The sequence below is a fragment of the Trichechus manatus genome, unplaced genomic scaffold (assembly GCF_000243295.1).
Source record: "Trichechus manatus latirostris isolate Lorelei unplaced genomic scaffold, TriManLat1.0 scaffold00009, whole genome shotgun sequence".
In the NCBI taxonomy this organism is placed as follows: domain Eukaryota; kingdom Metazoa; phylum Chordata; class Mammalia; order Sirenia; family Trichechidae; genus Trichechus; species Trichechus manatus.
In genome coordinates this window covers 14,280,095-14,293,049 of record NW_004443945.1, presented here as the reverse complement: position 1 = coordinate 14,293,049, position 12,955 = coordinate 14,280,095, and the positions used below count along the sequence as shown (strand labels likewise).

General features: G+C 34.6%; 1 protein-coding gene and 1 non-coding gene across 21 annotated transcripts in view; one reads left to right on the top strand and one right to left on the bottom strand.

Annotated features, from left to right (window-relative positions):
- The window catches only part of RIMS2 (regulating synaptic membrane exocytosis 2), a 647,068-nt gene that overhangs the window by 300,365 nt on the left and 333,748 nt on the right, over positions 1 to 12,955 (top strand). For 14 of the 20 annotated variants that reach the window (XM_023726001.1, XM_023726008.1, XM_023726000.1 and 11 more), the window contains one exon: positions 12,859 to 12,926. The exons of the other annotated variants lie outside the window; for them this stretch is intronic. In XM_023726001.1, coding sequence (XP_023581769.1) covers positions 12,859 to 12,926 — 68 coding nt within the window. The remainder of the gene's footprint in view (positions 1 to 12,858; positions 12,927 to 12,955) is intronic. 20 annotated transcript variants of the gene reach the window in all.
- Positions 2,665 to 2,771, bottom strand: LOC111819480 (U6 spliceosomal RNA). The gene has a single exon (XR_002823091.1). It is a non-coding gene; the product is annotated as a U6 spliceosomal RNA (small nuclear RNA).

The following is a 12,955-nucleotide window of genomic DNA, read 5'->3' as shown; positions in this document are numbered from 1 at the left end:
GGGCTTCTTTTGTTGCTCTCTTTCTATTTGTTCAAGTTGTAGGGTTAATGTTTTGATTTTGGCCCTTTCTTCTTTTTGAATGTGTGCATTCATTGCTATAAATGGACCTCTAAGCACTGCTTTTGCTGTGTCCCAAAGGTTCTGGTAGGATGTGTTTTCATTCTCATTTGATTCTATGAATTTCTTTTTACCATCCTTAATTTTTCTACAATCCAGTAGTTTATTAGCAAGGTATTGTTCAGTTTCCATGTGCTTGATTTTTTTCCTTTACTTTTTCTGTTATTGATTTCCACTTTTATGGCTTTATGGTCAGAAAAGATGCTTTGTAATATTTCGATGCTTTGGTTCTGTTAAGGCTTCCTTCATGGCCTAATATGTGGTCTCTTCTGGAGAATGTTCCATGTGTGTTGGAAAACAAAGTATACTTTGCTGCTGTTGGGTGGAGTGTTCGGTATATGTCTGTGAGATGAAGTTCACTGATGTGGCATTTAGATCTTCCGTGTCTTTATTGAGCTTCTTTCTGGATGTTCTGTTCTTCACTGAAAGTGGTGTGTTGCAATTTCCTTCTATTATTGTGGAGCTGTGTATGTCTGTTTTCAGTGCTGTTAGAGTTTATGTATTTTGGAGCCCTGTCGTTGGGAGTGTAAATATTTATTATAGTTATGTCCTCCTGTTGTATTGACCCTTTAATCATTATGTAGTGTCCCTCCTTTTCCTTTGTGGTGGATTTTACTTTAAAGTCTGTTTTGTTGGAGATTACTATTGCCACTCCTGCTCTTTTTTGAGTGTTGTTTGCTTGATTTATTTTTTTCCATTCTTTGAGTTTTATTTTGTTTGTGTCTTTAAGTCTAAGGTGTGTCTCTTGTAGGCAGCATATATGGATCGTGTTTTTTAACCCATTCTGCCACTCTCTGTCTCTTTATTGGTGCATCTAGTCCATTTACATTCAGCATAATTGTTTATAGGTATGCATTTAGTGCTGTCATTTTGATGTCTTTTTTTGTTGTTGTTGACAGTTTCTTTGTTCCACTTAATTTTCTGTGCTGAGTTGTTTGTCTTCATGTATTTTTCTTTTCATCTTTTTCATTGTAGTTGATTTTCTATTTGCTGAGTCTTTATGTTTTTCTTGTTTTTTATTTAGATGTGTAGGATTGTTAGTTTCCTTTGTGGTTACCTTAATATTTACCCCTATTTTTCTAAGTTTAAACCAATCTTTTATTTCTTTATATTACCTTGACTTCCTCTCCATATGAAAGATCTATAACTACAATTTTTAGTTCTTTTTTGTGTTAATGTTGTCATCTTTTACATATTGACATCTCTGTTTCCCTATTTTCAGCACTGATTTATTTTTGTGACTTCCTTATCTGGGTTGATATCTGCCTGCTTTGTCCTGTGTTCTAGTCTTGGGTTGTTATCTAGTGTTATTGATTTTCTAACCAGCGGAGTCCCTTTAGTATTTCTTGTAATTTTGGTATTTTTTAAAAAATTCCCTAAACTTCTGTTTATCTGGAAATGCCCTAATTTTGCAATCATATTTGAGACAGTTTTGCTGGATGTATAATTCTTGGCTGGCAATTTTTTTCTTTCAAGGCTTCATATATGTCATCCTATTGCCTTCTTGCCTGCATGGTTTCTGCTGAGTAGTCCGAGCTTATTCTTATTGACTTTCCTTTGTAGATGACTTTTTATCCCTAGCCACTCTTCAAATTCTCTTTTTATCTTTGGTTTTGGCAAGTTTGATTATAATATGTCTTGGTGACTTTCTTTTGAGATCTACCTTATGTGGGGTTTGATGAGCATTTTAGATAGATATCTTGTCATCTTTCACGATGTCAGGGAAATTTTCTGCCAACAAATCTTCAACAATTCTCTCTGTATTTCCTGTTATCCCCCTGTTCTGGTACTCCAATCACTCGTAGGTTATTCCTCTTGATGGAGTCCCACATAATTCTTAGGGTTTCTAATTTTTTTTAAATTCTTTTATCTGATTTTTTCCTGAAATAAGTTGGTGTCAAGTGCTTTATCTTCAGTCTCACTAATTCTGACTTCTATTGCCTCAATTCTGCTCCTGTGACTTTCTGTTGAGTTGTCTAATTCTGAAATTTTATTGTTAATCTTCTGGATTTCTGATTGCTGTGTCTCTAGATTCTTGCAGCTTGTTAAATTTGTCATTGTGCTCTTCTATAATCTTAAGTTCCTCTGTTGCTTTGTCTGTGTGTTCCTTGCCTTGTTCTACTTTTTGCCTGATCTCATTCCTGTTCTCTTGAAGAGTTCTGTATGTTAATCTTTTGTATTCTACCTCCAGTAGTTCCAAGAAGTTCTCTTTCTCTGGAAGATTTCTTGATTCCTTGTTTTGGGAACTTGCTGAAGCTGTCATGGTCTGCCTCTTTATGTGGTTTGATATTGACTGTTGTTTCTGAGCTATCAATAAGTTATATTTATTTTATGTTTGCTTACTGTGCCCTAGCTTCTTGTTTTGTTATGTTTTGATATGCCCAAATAGGCTGCCCTTGTGAGCTAGTTTGATTATTGATGCCTTTGAAGCTCAAACATCCTGTCAACAGGTGGTTAGATCTGTTACTAGGTATATAAGCCCAGGAGTCTGTTTACTTTTCTCATATGGATTCAGCTCAGATGTCCAGATAGTCAGTCCCCAAGTGTAAAAATATAGACTGCTTCATGATTTTATGTGTCATCCTCATGTAGGGGCCATGCTAGTCTTCTCTGTATCATTCCAATTTTAGTATGTACACTGCCGATGTGAGCGCCTTATTGCATATTTGAAAAAACAAAAAAACCCACTGCCATTGAGTCAATTCTGACTCATAGTGACCCTACAGGATTTCCAAGGCTATGAATCTGTGTGGAAGCAGACTGCCACATCTTTCACCCATGGAGTCACTGGTGGTTTCAAACCTCTGACCTTTCAATTAGCATTCAGTTGCTTTAACCAGTGCACCACCAGGGCTCAGGTACGGTTAAACATCACCTCTGTTTTGAAGAATTTCCTAAGTATTGATCATTTTGTTATGATTCATATAGTCAAATGCCTTAGCACAGTCAATAAAACACATGTAAACATTTTTCTGGTATTCTCTGCTTTCAGCCAGGATCCATCTTACATCATCAATGATATCCCTAGTTCCACGTCCTCTTCTGAATCCAGCTTGAAGTTCTGGCAGTTCCCTGTCAATATACTGTTGCAGCTGCTTTTGAATGATCTTCAGCAAAATTTTACTTGCATGTGATATTAATGATATTGTTCAATAATTTCCGCATTTGATTGGATAACATTTCTTTGGAATAGTTATAAATGTGAATCTTTTCCAGTCAGTTGGCCAGGGAGATTTCTTCCAAATTTCTTGGCATAGAAGAGTGAGCACTTCCAGGGATACATCCATTTGTTGAAACACCTCAACTGATAGTCCGTAAATTCCCAGAGCCTTGTTTTTCACCAATGCCTTCAGTGCAGCTTGGACTTCTTCCTTCAGTACCATTGGTTCCTGATCATATGCTACCTCCTGAAATGGTTGAACATTGACCAGTTCTTTTTGGTATAATGACTCTGTGTATTCCTTCCATCTTCTTTTGATGCTTTCTGCATTATTTAATTTTTCCCCGTAGAATCCTTCACTATTGCAACTTGAGGCTTGAATTTTTTCTTCAGTTCTTTCAGCTTGAGAAATACCGAGAGTGTTCTTCTGTTTTGGGTTTCTATCTACAGCTCTTTGCACATGTCATTATAATACTTTACTTTGTCTTCTCAAGCCACCCTTTGAAATCTTCTCTTCAATTCTTTTCTTTCTTTTCGTTTAGCTACTTGATGTGCAAGAGCAAGTTTCAGAATCTCTTCTCTCATCCATTTTGGTCTTTTCTTTCTTTCCTGTCTTTTTAATTACCTCTTGCTTTCTTCATGTACGAAGTCCTTGATGTCATTCGACAACTCATCTGATCTTCGGTCATGACTGTTCAACACGGCAAATCTATTCTTGAGATTGTCTCTAAATTCAGGTGGGATATACTTAAGGTCATACTTAGGCTCTTTTGCACTTGTTCTAATTTTCTTCAGTTTCACCTTGAACTTGCATATGAGCAACTGATGGTCTGTTCCACAGTCAGCCTCTGACCTTGTTCTGACTGATGATTTTGAGCTTTTCTATCATCTTTTTCCACAGATGTAGTTGATTTGATTCCTGTGCATTCCATCTGGTGAGATCCATAAGTATAAGCACCGTTTATTTTGTTGAAAAAAGGTATTTGCAATGAAAAAGTCATTGGTCTTGCAAAATTCTGTCATGTGATCTCTGACATTGTTTCTGTCACCATGGCCGTATTTTCAAACTACTGATCCTTCTTTATTTCGAACTTACACATTCCAATAACCAGTAATTATCAATGCATCCTGATTGCATGTTCAATCGATTTCAGACTGCAAAAGTTGGTAAAAATCTTCAATTTCTTCATCTTTAGCCTTAGTGGTTGGTGCATAAATTTGAATAATAGTCGTATTAACTGGTCTTCCTTGTAGGTGTTTGAATATTACCTTATCACTGATAGCAAGTATTGTACTTCAGGGTAGATCTTGAAATATTCTTTTTGATGATGAATGCAATGCCATTCCTCTTCATGTTGTCATTCCCAGCATAGTAGACCATATGATTGTCTATTTCAAAATGCCCAATACCAGTCCATTTCAGGTCACTAATGCTGAGGATATCAATGTTTATGTGTTCCGTTTCATTTTTGACGATTTCCAGTTTTCCTAGAGTCATATTTTGTACATTCTGTGTTCTGATGATTAGTGAATCTCTACAGCTGTTTCTTCTCATTTTAAGTCATGTCACATCAGCAAATGAAGGTCCCAAAAGCTTGACTCCCTCCACGTCATTAAGGTCGACTCTACTTTGAGGAGGTACCTCTTCCCCAGTCGTCTTTTCAGTGCCTTCCAACCTGGGGGGGCTCATCTTCCGGCATTATATCAGACAGTGTTGTGCTACATTCGTAAGGTTTTCACTGGCTAATTCTTTTCAGAAGTAGACTGTTGGGTCCTTCTTCCTAGTCTGTCTCAGTCTGGAAGCTCAGCTGAAACCTGTTTGCTACGGCTGATCCTACTGGCATTTGAATACCGGTGGCATAGCTTCCAGCATCACAGCAACACACAGGCCCCCACAGTATGACAAACTGACAGACACGTGGAGGTATAGCATCTTAGATGTAATGAAATTGAATAGCAAGGATGTATATTATGCTAAATCATATTAATGTTATGTATTCTGTTGTGCTATGCTATTTTACCTGTCTGCCTTTCCAGAATGTTTCTTAAGGTCTTGTTTGTACCCTCAGAACCTGGAACAGTTTCCTACTGTTTAATTATTAAAATGAATTCTAACGTATGTAGTATATACAGTAATTTAGTCAACCACGTATTATTAAAGAAGAATATATTGATAATCCCAAAAGAGGAAGATTTTTAGAAAGCATACGCTAATTATGAATAATGTTTTATCTTCCTACTTCAAATGCTGTTGTATTTTAGTTAGTCGTGGCTGTGTATTGGAACTTGAGATTGGTCTGAGTATATCTAGTCCTTTAGATCTACTGACTACTGTGTCCTGGCCCCTGTTTCTTAAAATTTGCTGCTTTCAGAGCTGTCAGTACATTACAAACAACATTTAATTGTAATGGCAAGATGGCTTGTCTAGGAGTTATCCTAATCTTGACTGGCTAAATACACACCATTGGGTAAGTCCTTAAAATCAACTTCAGCAACGAAATGAATTCATCCAGAAAAAGCTGTATGAACTGTATGTTATCTTTTCCCTAGTTGAATCTATTATTCTATATTCTGTATGTTCAGATTTCCTTTTGTGAAAATAAACTACATTGGGTTTTTTATGGCCAGTGAGCTGAGAATGGTTTTTACTTGTTTAAAAGGTTGTAAACAAAAACAAAAAAGGATATTCAGCTGAGGCTGTATGTGGCCTGGAAAGCCTAAGTATTTACTATGTTACCATTTTCAGTAAACCTTTGCTGATTAGATTAGATAAAACACTAAAATGATATACTAATGCCACTGTATATATCACTCTGTGCTCCTTACAGTATGTCTATACACTACATTATACTATACTACACTACTCTAGTGACTATACATTAGAGTCACCCAGGCAGCTTTTAAAGCTTACCAATACGTGAGTGCCATCCAAGGCCAGTTAAATCATAATCGCTGGGGATAGGGCCTAGGCTTATGCTATAGTATAGTGTAGAAAGGCTTCTCAACCCTGCAAGTGTACTACAGTGTACTGTATATTATACTATATATTCTACTCTACTGCAGTGGTTCTTAAATTTTTTGATCACATGATCTCTTTATATGCTTAAAAATTTTGGAGAATTCCAAAGATCTTTTGTTTATGTGGAATATACCTACCAATAGTTATAGTGTTAAAAATAAATTCAGAACTTTTAAAAACATTTATTAATTGATTTAAAGTAACAATAAAAAGCCATTACATGTTAACATGAATGATTTTTTTGTGAAAGTAAACTACAGTAGATCCTTATTATTTGTGGATTCCATATTTGTGAATTTGCATGCTTCCTTAAATTTATTTGTACCCCTCAAAATTGCAGTCATTCACATGCACAGAGCTGCAAAAAAATTTGAGATCTAGGATATGCATGTTCCCAGGTGAGGTCAGACAAGGTGGCTCTTGCCTAGTTTAACTGACAATTCAGTCACACAAGTGCTTCTCCTTGAGATGGTGCTTTATGTGTACTTCCCATATTGTCACACAGAATATTAAAAAGATATGTACTCGAGGGTTAAGAGTTAATAAAATTATAACTTGCTTCATCAAGGACTCTCTTAAGTGAAACTTGCTTTTTTTAGCCTTTCTCTACTGAGTGTATGGAAGTGAAGGAAACAATGACTGCTAGTATAGTTTGATGTCAGTAATTTTACTCACCATTGCTTTTACATCACCAGTGCAAATGTCAGAGGAATGAAAAGGCAAATATTGTGCTGTTGTTGTTAGCTGCCGTCGAATCGATTCTGGTTCACTGCGACCTTACGTACAACAGAATGTAATGTTGCCCTGTCCTGAGTCATCCTCGCAATCACCAGCATGTTTGAGTTCACGGTTGTGGCTGTTGTGCCAATCTTGCTCACCGAGGGTCTCCCACGCCCTTATTGGCCCTCTACTTCATCAAATAAGTTGTCCTCCTTTAGTGATCGATGCCTCCCGATGATCCAAAAGATTTATACGTTTATATTCATGAAAGATATTGATCTTTAGCTTTTTTTTTTTTTTCTGTCTTTGTTTGGTTCCTGTCATATAGACCTTGTAAAATGAGTTGGAAAGTGTCCCCTTCTTTTCTAGTTTCTTAAAGAGTTTGTAGAATTGGTTTTAATTTTCATTTAAATGTTTAGTAGAATTCTACAGTGAACCCATCTGGGCCTGGAGATTTCTCTTTTGGAGTTTTTAAATTACAAATTCAATTTCTTTAGTAGATATAGGGCTGTTTAAATGATTTATGTCATATTGGATGACTTGTAGTTTGCATTATTTTGAGTAATTGGTCCATTTTGTCTGAGTTGAAAATTGCTGTATAGAGAGTTGTTCATAGTGTTCCCTTATAATCCTTTTGTTATCTGAAGGGTCTATATCCTCTGTTTATTTCCTGATGTTGTTAATGTGTATCTTTTCTATTTTTTTTTTGTTTGTCCATTTTGCTAGAGGTTTGTTAACTTTATTTTTTCAAAGAACCAGCTTTTTGTTTCAATGATTTTTCTCTTTTTTTATATTTTTCATTTTATTGATTTCTGCTTTTTATCTTTATTAATCTCTCCTTTTTTCTTGTTTTGAGTGTATTTTGCTCTTCTTTTTCTAGGTTCTTAAGGTGAGAAATAAGGTTATTGATTTGAGACTTTTCCTTGTTTCTAATGTAAGCGTTTGTATCATACATCTTCCTCTCAGCATTTCTTAAATGTGACTCACAGTTTTGACATGTCGTATGTCATTAACATTTATTTTGATGTTTTTTTTTTTCCTTGAGACTTCTCCTTTGACCAGTAAATGACTTATAAGTATGTTGTTTAGTTTTTTAATGTTTGGAGATTTTCACGTTATTGGGTTCTAGTTTACTTCCACTTTGGTCAGAGAACATACTCTGTGTGATTTCAGTTCTTTTAAATTTGTTATTTCTGTTCCTGGTAATAGCCTTTTCTTTGAAGTCTACTTTTTTTTGCTATTAATATAGCCAGACCTGCTTTTATAATTAATGTCTGCATCTTTTTCCATTGTTTTATATTCAACCTATCTATATTATTATATTTGAAGTTGGTTTCTTGTAGACAACGTATTTTGTTATCCATTCTGCTAACCTCTGTCTTTTAATTGTTGTATTTAGACTATTTACATTTCATGTAATTATTTATATGTTAGGTATTCAGTCTGCCATTTTCTTTTTTGTTTTCTGTTTGCTCCTTCTTTCCCTCTGTTTTTTCATTTCTCTGGTTTCTTGCTTTCCTGTGAATTGCTGAACATCTATTAGAATGCATATTGATTTATCGATAGTGTTTTTGCATGGATCTTTTTGCATAGATTTTTTTAATGATTATGTAATATGTTACATAGGTATAACTTTTCACATTCTACTGGTGTTGACATTTTACTCGTTACAGTAAAATGCAGAAATCTTACTTCCTTTAAGTTCCTTTGTCTTCTCTGTTTATAATGTAGTTGTCTTAAATATTTGTTCTACATATGTCGAAAATCACATCAGACAATGGAAAATCACATCAAACATCAAGCATAAATTTAGAAAACTCAAAAGGAGAAGGAAAATCTATTGTATTTACCAGTATTTTTACTTACCATGTTCTTTATTCCTTCTCGATATTTCCAGGTTTCTTCTTTTTTGTTTCCTTTCTATTTCAAGAACTTTCTTTCATTATTCTTCTATGGTAGGTCTGCTGGTAACAAATTCTCCTAGTTTTCTCTCATATGAGAATATCCTTATTTCTCATTCTTTCCTGAAAGATAATTTCACCATATTTAGAATTCAGGTTAATATTTCTTTTATGTCAGCCCTTGAAAAATATAGTGTCACTGTCTTCAGGTTTCCATGGTTTCTGATGAAAACTGTTACCGCGATTGTTTTCACCCTATCGGTATTGTTTCTTTTGTTGTTGCTTTCTTATATTCAGTTTTTAGTTTGGTTTTGATGCATCTCGGCACAAATTTCTTTGAGTTCATCCTGTCTGGGGTTTATTTAGCTTCTTGAATCTGTAGGCTAATGTCCTTTGCCAAATTTGAGAAAAATTCAGCCATTATTTCTGAGTGTTTTTTAGCCTCATCTTCTTTTATCTCTCCTTCTGAGATCCAATGAATGTTAGGTCTTTTGGTCTAGTCCCTCAAGTCTCTGAAGCTCTCTTCATTTGTTTTTTGTTTTTTTTTTTTTTAGTCTATTTTCTCTTTGTTTTTCAGGTTGAATAGTTTCTATTGTTTTATGTTCATGTTCATTGAGTTGTTCCATTGTCCTCTTCATTCAGCAGCTGAGCCTATCTATTCAGTTTTTGTTTCAGCTACTGTATTTTCTAGTTCCGAAATTTCCATGTGGTTCTTCTTTGTGTCTTCTATTTGTTTGCCTGGAACTGGAAGGCCCAGCAGCATGTTTTTGTATTGCTACTAAAGGATCGAGTTAGGTTATTGTCTTAGTTCTGCCATATGGAACTATACTGAATATGAATATTAAACGGTAAGTATTATCTAAATACTACCAGTCCTAACAACTTAGGACTATTTTCTATGTGATTTACATTCATAACTTTAATTATTACAGTAACACTGATTTTTACTTATTCAACAAATATTTATTGAGTACTTACCATATATCATGAGCTCTTAGTCAATCAGACATTTTAATTTTAGCTTTAAATGGGCAAATAGCTTATTTTCTTTATTTATAGAGGACAGAACTACATTTCTGCTTTTTGTAGGTGCAAGCATAGGGGGAGAAGAGAGATTGTAAGCTGAATTTTCATGCCTACACATACACCAGCCAAGAATTTAAATTTACAGGCTCAAACTATGTGTTCTCTAATTCAGAGATTTGCCAATGGTGTGCTGTGGAACAATAGTGTATTTTGAATGGGTTGCAGGTTTTCTGAGCTTCAAGTACCCTTAACTCTATGTGCTGCTATCTAGGTGTGGAGATAAGTATCCCATGGGCTGGTCGTCTCCATTTATCCCAGTGTGTTGTACTAATACTGTAATTGTCTGTGCCATGAAAAAGATTGTGAAGTACTATTCTAGTTCACAAGTTAAAGATTGGGTTTCTTTCTACAAATAGCATTTTGCGTGTGTTAGTATAGCTTCATTCTCTTTCACAAATTCTTAAAAGAATTGTCTTCAGTGCTCCTACAACATTAATGTAATCATAATCACCTGGAGGGCTTATTTAAAACACTGATTGCTAGGCGCCAACAACAGTTTCTGATTGAGTAGGTCTATGGTGGGGCACAATAATTTGCATTTTTAACAAGTTCCCAGCTGATGCTGATTTCAAAACAACTGGCCTACATGCAGTTTTCTACTTCCTCACCTCCCTTTGGCTCTTTAATTACTTCAATCTGATTTTAATTCTCATCGGTTTATCCAAACTGCTCTTTCTAACATCCTTGTAAATTTCTGTGTTGTCAAATAAAAAGTACACTTTTTGGTCCCCCATCTTACTTGATGTGTAGAAATCATTCAACAGAGTTGATTTTTCCTGCTTTTTAGGAAACTCTTCTGTTTGATTCAGAGACCTCAGTCTCTCTCTCCTTTTCTTTTTTTTTTTTTTGTCTACGCAAACTCTGAATGCTGGAATTCATTCTGGATTCTCTTCATATCTTACTTTATGCCCTCTTCCTAAATGATGACTTACTCCTGTTTGTATGCTGATCATTACCAAATGAATGTCCCCAGCTCAGACTTTTTTTTCCTAAGCTTTATTACAGTTTGGTTGTTGATTTCTTATATGTCTACTTGAATAATTTATAGGCATTTCAGATAGATAACATATGGAAAGTTAATCACTATATTTAATCAAGTCTAAGATACTCTTAGATGTTTTAGTATCTCTGAAACTTAATGTATATCACATTACATTACTCTTTGAAAGAGAATAATTCTCTCCTACCTCTTCCCTAATAATAAGTGCCCCTCCTTTAGTCTTCATCTCGTAAGGGGCCTTTTCTTTCATTCAGTGAATGCTAGATACGTGAGAGTTATCCTTGACTCCTCAGTCTTTCTTACTGTTCTGTTATTTTTGCTTCCAAAACATCTCTCAGTTCCCTCTTTTTCTGGTATGTCTACTGCCATCACCTTTGTTCAAGTCATAATCACCTCTCTCATGGATTATTTCCAATGCCTTTTAACTCTGGGGATCTTCGAAACCTGTCTCTATATGGTTCTTAGATTCATCTTTTAAAAATGTAGATCAGATCATGTCACCATCTTGCTTAAAATTGTTTAATGAATAAAAGTCATCATCTTTAATACGGCATAAAAAGGCCTCTCTAAGTTGGCTTGGGCTGCCTCACCAGTTCATTTAGCACTGTATGCTCCCTCATTCTTGTTGGTTCAGACACACTGCTCTTCTTTCAGTTCTTTTACAGTACCATGCTGCTACTTTGTGGAATGTTCTGTCTACCACTTTTCACCTGCCTGTATCCTTGTTTGTTCTTCAGTTCTCATCCTAAATATCACTTCTTTAGAGGTGTTACTATACTCTCTAATAGTGTTTTATATACTCTTATATAACACTAAGCACCATGTGCAGTTATATATTTTGTGTGATGATTTATTTATTGTGTTTATCTTCTACTCTGTTGTAAGCATGTCTCATTGTTTTACCCCTTACAGTAGGGCTTAGCACAATGCATAGCAAATGGAAGATGTGTAATAAGTGTTTTTAAATAAATGAAAGTATGAATAGAGTTTTAAAAGATATATGTGCATTGCTTTGTAAACCTTCATCTAATGTACAATAAAAAATTAAATAAAAGATATGGCATATATAGATTAAAAATGTTTTTTTTCAAATTTGAGGGAAATAAGGAACATATAAGTTTGGGATATTATTCTTACTTGTGAGTTATATAAGCTGGTTTAAGATTAGTTTAAAAGAAAAAATTCACTTTATAAAAATTCAATTTCTGAAAAAGTTGAAAGATTGTTTCAAAGTAGTATTAAGTAATTCATGATACTTATATACATTTTATTTTATTTTCATTAATAGACATTAAATGAATCTGGTTTGTCATTTTCATTTAAAATTTTCCTTTTGTGTAACCAGTTTTTTTTTTTCTTAACCACCCAAATCTTCTAGGAGATTTCAGCATTATAAGGAATATCATACTACACTCCAAGAGCAAAATGTAATTACTTGGCTTTTTGTTATAGTGGTTATTGGCAAACCACTGTTCATTTTATGAAATGTTCCTAATCTCTGGAGCAAAACAAACTTATTTCTATAGGCCAACATGAAAAAAATAACAGACATAGTTGATAGTCTATTTTTTTTTCAGAATATTTAATTTTTTTGGATTCTATTCTGTTTATTAGTAGGCTTTTCTCTTCTTGCCGGACTTTTGTTTTGTAGGGTTTGCCTAGAGTGCATATACTTTATATTCTGCATTCTATAAACTTTACACATTAGGAATCTTAGTTTTCTCTTGTATGTATAGTGAGTACGAATACAGAGTTCTTAAAACTAGACAGGATCACACAATTTAAAATGTTTATAATGTCTTTGCCCTTTCTTTCGCCGTCTCCTTTACTGCACTCTTTTGTCTGACTCTCACAGGAGACATGGATTACAACTGGTTGGACCATGCGTCTTGGCATAGCAGTGAGGCATCCCCAATGTCTTTGGTGAGACATGTGGAGCCTTACAGTTTAAT